Source organism: Mastomys coucha, unplaced genomic scaffold (genome assembly GCF_008632895.1).
Source record: "Mastomys coucha isolate ucsf_1 unplaced genomic scaffold, UCSF_Mcou_1 pScaffold18, whole genome shotgun sequence".
NCBI lineage: Eukaryota > Metazoa > Chordata > Mammalia > Rodentia > Muridae > Mastomys > Mastomys coucha.
In genome coordinates this window covers 67,733,136-67,739,602 of record NW_022196900.1, presented here as the reverse complement: position 1 = coordinate 67,739,602, position 6,467 = coordinate 67,733,136, and the positions used below count along the sequence as shown (strand labels likewise).

At 44.8% G+C, this 6,467-nt stretch overlaps 1 protein-coding gene across 1 annotated transcript in view; it reads left to right on the top strand.

The window, feature by feature from the left end:
* Gpx7 (glutathione peroxidase 7) overlaps positions 1 to 6,200 on the top strand; it is an 8,470-nt gene extending 2,270 nt beyond the window's left edge. Inside the window, exons 2-3 of the mRNA XM_031378125.1 lie at positions 3,140 to 3,401; positions 5,594 to 6,200. Coding sequence (XP_031233985.1) covers positions 3,140 to 3,401; positions 5,594 to 5,757 — 426 coding nt within the window. The 3' untranslated portion in view covers positions 5,758 to 6,200. The remainder of the gene's footprint in view (positions 1 to 3,139; positions 3,402 to 5,593) is intronic.
* The last annotated feature ends 267 nt before the right edge of the window (positions 6,201 to 6,467 follow it).

Here is a 6,467-nt window from a genome sequence, read left to right as displayed (position 1 = left end):
AAAAAAAAAAGGCTAGGTGTGTGGTTCATAACTTTAATCCGGGCACCGGGCACTAGGGAGGCAGAGGCAGGGGGATCTCTGTGAGTTCCAGGCCAGTCTGGTCTACAGAATCTTACAGAACATCCAGGGGCTCTTACACACAGAAAACCTGTCTCAAAAAACCAAACCAAACAAAAAAGCTTTAAAAATACTAAAAAGGAGGCTGGCGAGATGGCTCAGTGGGTAAGAGCACTGACTGCTCTTCTGAAGGTCCTGAGTTTGGATCCCAGCAACCACATGGTGGCTCACAACCACCCATAATGAGATCTGACACACTCCTCTGGTACGTCTGAAGACAGCTACAGTGAGGGCTGGAGCGAGCGGGCCGACAGAGGTCCTGAGTTCAATTCCCAGCAGCCACACACATGATGGCTCACGGCCATCTGTACAGCTACAGTGTGCTCATACACATAAAATAAATAAAGTAAACCTTTAAAAAATACTAAAAGGTATAGAATATAGAATTTGCCTGCATATAATTAATCCCAGCACTTGGGTGGCAGAAGCAAGCAAATATTTGTGAGTTCAAAGCCAATCTGGTCAACATGGCAAGTCGCAGGCCAGCTATGGCTATGTTAGGTAATGAACTCTTGTCTCAAAAAATTAAAATATATTTTAAAAAAGGTAAGAGTTAGAGAGCCAGTAAAGTCGCTCAGTGGGTATGCCAAGCCTGAGTACCTGAGTTCGATTCCCAGGACTTATATGGTGAAAGGAGGGAACCACTTCCTGCCAGCTGCCCTCTGATTTCCACACCTACACCCCATGGCATGTAGGACCACCTTCCCATCTTGTTTTGTTCTGTTTGTAAGAGGTAGTGTTAGAATTGAAGCCCCAGCAGGGCAACTCTAGGGTGTCTGCCCCCAAGTGCTCTAAGCTCAGAGAGAAACCAGGGAGTAGCCAATCCATGGAGACTGGTTAACCTGCGGGCCTATGGCTCGGGCCACACCCTCATTTGCTGTCTCCCTATTACATGCCTGATACTGGTGTAAGGATAACTGGGATGGCAGTCACTTAGTCCATGGTTGAACTCGAATGTTGAGTTGATCACTTGGAAATGTGCTTACTTCTTGGATGGGCATATGTATCTACCTATAGGGTAGAATGTATGAGAAAGAAGAGTGTGTGTGTTGTCTTATTTGCTTGCATATATATATATATATATATATATATATATATATATATATATATGAGTCTCTTTCTGCATATGTATGTAAAATGTGAATAAGCTATTCATGAAGGGACTAAGAAGCAAGATTTTCCCCCTCCACAAAGACTAGGGAGACACACATGACACAGGTTAAAACGAAGCATCTCTTAATGCTTTCAATAAAGATCCTGCAGGACAGGAGACCTCAGCTAGGGAAGGATATTTTATCACCCTAGGCAGAGTGTACAATAGTCAATGACTCTCAGCTGGGGAAAACTTTGAAAAAGATAGTTAGCTAGGTGATGGTAGTGCACATCTTTAATTCAGCACTTGGGAGGAGAAGCAGGTGGATCTCTGTGAGTTTGAGGCCAGCCTGGTCTACAGAGTAAGTTGCAGGATAGACAGGACTACACAAAGAAACCCTGTCTTGGGGAGAAAAAAAGATTCCTTTGTTATTACATTATGTGTGTGTGTGTGTGTGTGTGTGTGTGTGTGTGGGTGTGTGTACATGTCTGTCACGGTGTTCAGGTGAAGGCCAAAGAACTACTTGAAGGAGTCATTTCTTTCCTCCTGTTCTGTGGGGCCCTGGGATTGAACTCAGATTATCAGACTTGGCTGCAAATTGTCATCTCTCTAGTGTTTTGTTTTATTTTGCCTTGTTTTGAGACACAGGGTCTCACTATGCAGTGCTTGGCCTGGAACTTGCTCTGTAGACCAGGCTGGTCTTGAACTCACAGAGATCCACTTGCCTCTGTCTCTGCCTGCTACATGTAGGGATCAAAGGCATGCAACATTTTTTCTTTGCTTTGCTTCTTTTTTCTTTTCTTTTCTTTTTAAGAGACAGTCTTACTAGGTAGTCTAGGCTGGCCTCCAATTTGAAATTCTGCTGCCTCAGCTCCTTCGGGCTGGGATTACAGGTGTGTGCCACAGACCCCATGGGGAATTATTTTTGGCTGTCAAGCCTAGGCATCTAGTGGGTTCAGGCTAGGGTGATGCCAAATATTCTACAATAAACAGGACAGCTCCCCACAGTGAAGACCCATGATTTTAGTAGTGCTGAATCTGAGACTAGCTTGAACAATTTGTGTTCAGTGTTCCAGACTGACCCCAGGAAATGATCTTCTTTGGGTAGCCAGACAATATTATCCCAACTTGTCTCAAAAGCATCCATGGAGATAGGGCTAGGGCGCCCAGGCAAAGGATTTAATCTTTTAATAATACAGAGCTAGAAGCTGGAAATGTAGCATTCATGCCAAAATTCTAAGTACATTATAACTCAGTTCCATCAGCTAGCTTTGTATTTATTGCCTAAACCTTTACAAAAATTAGGGCTCAGCGATCAAACTAAGTATTTGTATGCTGGAAGGGGGGAGATCAGAAGGGATTGTCCTGGGAGGCAGTCATTCTGTCTGTGTATCCATGTGCCAGCAGCGCCTTCCAGGGAAGAATACATAGAGACACACAGCCTCTGCTTCCTTTTTCTTTAGAAACTTCTGGGAAGGAGCCCATCTGGAATTTCTGAAGTACCCAGATGACCGAACCAAACTGAACAGTGTACCTATCTCCTCTGAAAGATCACCTACTGACCTGTACTCCCTGTGTGCATGCCTCTCTGTGAATGTGCTATGTGTATTTGTGGATACATGTACTACTAGCTAATGTAGATTTGAATTGTAGAGCATGTGCATATTAATTTAGGTGAATTGTGTGCCTACAGTCACAGATATTCATGTATATGTGTACATGCGTCTAGACCCCCATGTGCTTGCTTTTAAGTGTGGGTGTGTTTATAGGAACATTATACACTTATTTACATATATATGTACATGGTATTCTTGCATGTGTGAAGGAGTTACCTATGTGAACATACCAGAGCAGACACAAGCACATGTCTATTTGCAGATTGTATGTGGCTCTGAGCTTTCTTCTTTTTTCTTTGATTTTGCCATGCAGGTTTCCTTGGTGGTGAACGTAGCTAGCGAATGTGGCTTCACAGACCAGAACTACCGAGCCTTGCAGCAGCTGCAGCGGGACCTGGGCCCCCATCATTTTAATGTGCTTGCCTTCCCTTGCAACCAGTTTGGACAACAGGAACCAGACACCAACAGGGAGATTGAGAACTTTGCCCGCCGCACCTACAGTGTCTCTTTTCCCATGTTTAGCAAGATCGCAGTCACTGGCACTGGTGCCCACCCTGCCTTCAAATACCTAACCCGTGAGTCTTGTCCCTTCTCCCCCTCACCTTCCCTCCCTGGGCAGCAGAAGCTGGTGGCTGGCTGGGTCACCTTTCTCTTCCTGATCCTTGGAGGAAAGCAAAGGAAGCCATACTATCATCTCACCCTAGCACTTCCCTGAGATCTTGTCTTCACTCCCAGGGGCTCCTGGAATGAGAGAGGTCATCACGCCTTTGTCACTAGTTAAGCTTATAGATTTGTATAGAGAAACCAAGGCACGAGCACAGGACGCCACGTGGCTGGAGGAGGCTGATCAGGACAACTGGAAGTCTCTTGCTCTCAGTCAAAGCCTCAATGCTAAAGGGAAACGTTCTCTTAACTGAAAAGATCAGCTTAATTGCCATGCCTGGAATACCAGTGATAGGCAAGATGTATGGGCTGTGAATGAATTCATCAGGGCAGAAGGAGGCAGTAGAGTTTGTTAAGTATCCCATGGTCTGTCTGCAACAGATAAGACAGTAAAGAAGCTGTTCAGAGATGGTCTAAGGGGCTGCTTTTATGTGTATGGGGAGTGGGGCTCTGTGGATATTCAGGCAGTGTTTCAATATCACTGTGCTTTGACTGTTTAGGTCTTATCAGGTGGGACATCTGTACAGCACTATCTGGAAGGTTAGGCAGGTAGCTCATTTTGTTAAGGAATAAGTTTTACAATATAGGCTTGCTCATTTTCTCTCTTTTTCTCTCTCTCTCTCTTTCTCTCTCTCTCTCTCTCTCTCTCTCTCTTTCTCTTTCTCTCTCTATCTTTTTCTTATTTTTCAAGAGAAGGTTTTTCTCTTTAACAGCCCTGACTATCCTGGAACTCACTCTGTAGACCAGGCTCTCCTGGAACTCACAGAGATCTGATTGCCTCTGCCTCCCAAGTAAGAGGATTAAAGGCATGTGCCACCACTACCCTGAAAGTTATCTCTTCTTCAGACTGGCTATCTATGTAAGAAGCAGGCTTGGTTCACTAAGGGTCAAACATTTGATGGTCTGAGACTGTTCGTTAAAAAGTGGGATTCTGGAGCCTAAAGAGTTGGCTTAGCGGTTAAGAGCACTGGCTGCTCTTCCAAAGGACCTGGGTTCAATTCCCAGCATCCACATGGCAGCTCACATGTTACTCCAATTCCAGGAGATCACACACACACACACACACACACACACATGTAAACAAACATGCTCATACATACACACACACACAAAGGAAGAACACCATATGTATAAAATAAATAAATCTTTTTTAAGTGGGTTTCTGAGATTAGAGAGATAGCTCAGAGGTTAAGAGCACTGGCTGCTTGTCCAGAATCAAACCCAGGTTCCTTGTCCCCACATGACAGCTCACAACCACCTGCTACTCCAGTCCCAGGGGAGCCAGTGCCCTTTTCTGGCCTTCTTGGGCACTGTACACTTATAGTGTACAGACACACATGCAAGCAAAACACTTACATACATTTTTTTAAAGAAAGAAAGAAAACTAATACAAAATGCCTTAATTTCCTCAGTTGCAGACCTTGTGAACTTTAGGATCTGGTTAGCTCTGCGTTCTTGTTAAGTCATCATCTTCCCCTCCTATGTGTTCTGTTAGTTTTCTCCCAGTCCCTGAGATTGTTGACCAATCTGGCCCTTGCTTTAGAAGCACCTGGAAAGACCTTATAATGGCACAAAGCTGAGCTCTACTCAAGCAAGACCCAAGAATTTATTTAAAGGCCCCACTCCCTAACAGTGATTTGGATTGCATCAGTACATGGACATTAGTTGCCATTAAGAGTTAATTGGAAGCAGGACACTGAGGTGCAGGCCCACACTTGGGAAGTAGAGCAAGGAGGAGAAGGCATTCCAAGGCTACACATCCACACTGCATAGCAAGACTAAGGTAACCTGGGTTACATGGAATCCTGTCTCAAAACAAAACAGACTTGGAGAACAGGGTGTGACTATTTGGGGACCATGTTAAAGAGGACTGATAGTGCTGTATCAGGTACTTCCCAGGCTCTGAAAGTTGCCTCTTTCAATCTGTGTCCCACATTGGGATGTACTGGAGAGCTTTTAAAAGGTGCTGATAGCTGGGTCTTGTTCTCCGTGGTTCTAATTTAAGAAGTCTAGGTGAAGCCTGGGTGCCAGAATTATACCAATTCTGGGATTCCAGGAGAGGATACAAGGAGGCACATTGATCCTCTGCTCCCTTTTTCTTTAGAGACTTCTGGGAAGGAGCCCACCTGGAACTTCTGGAAGTACCTAGTAGACCCAGATGGAAAAGTGGTGGGGGCATGGGACCCCACTGTGCCAGTGAAGGAGATCAAGCCCCATATTACAGAGCAGGTGATGAAGCTCATCCTTCGGAAACGAGAAGACTTGTGACCGGGTCCCCCTGAAATCCCCATCCCTCAGCAAACTCAAGTGGTGCTTCACCGGCAGAGAGCCAACGCTTCTCTTCCCATCACTCCTCAGAGGACAAAGCCTAAGACTTGGATGATTTGAATCCAAGAGCAAGGAACAGGAACTGCTGGCCAATGAGAGTTCTTAACAGCACATCCCCAGCCAGTGGGCCTCTAGCCAAAGGAAACATGGCAAGACTATGAAGAAAACATGTAGATGGATATGAGACAATCCTTTCCCTAGCCAGGCCAAGTCTTACCTCACAGGGAAGCTTTGAGGATTAGCATCTAATACCCATGAACGTGCCTGGGGCAGTGCTAGCCAAAGGGGAAGCACTCTGCCCAGTTTTCTACATGTAAACAAACATTATTTGTGATAATAAAACCCAAGCTCGACATAAATGTCTAGCCCATGGAACCCTGGGCCAAACGTGTTTGCCATTTTTGTTATTTTTTTTTTCTTAATTATAAAAGACACATGTTCTTAGGGAATGTGGTAGGGGGAAAGACCCAGAGTTCAAACATTTGCAAGACTCTGTTCCCAGAGAGGTAAAAGGAAAGGCACAGAGAGAGCACACTGATAAAACACAAATAATAAAATAGAAGCAAACACCATCGGTAACTTGGTGCGGATGTTGAAGACTTGCAGCCCTTTTTACCTTTTTCAATCAAGCTAAGCACTAATGTTCAATA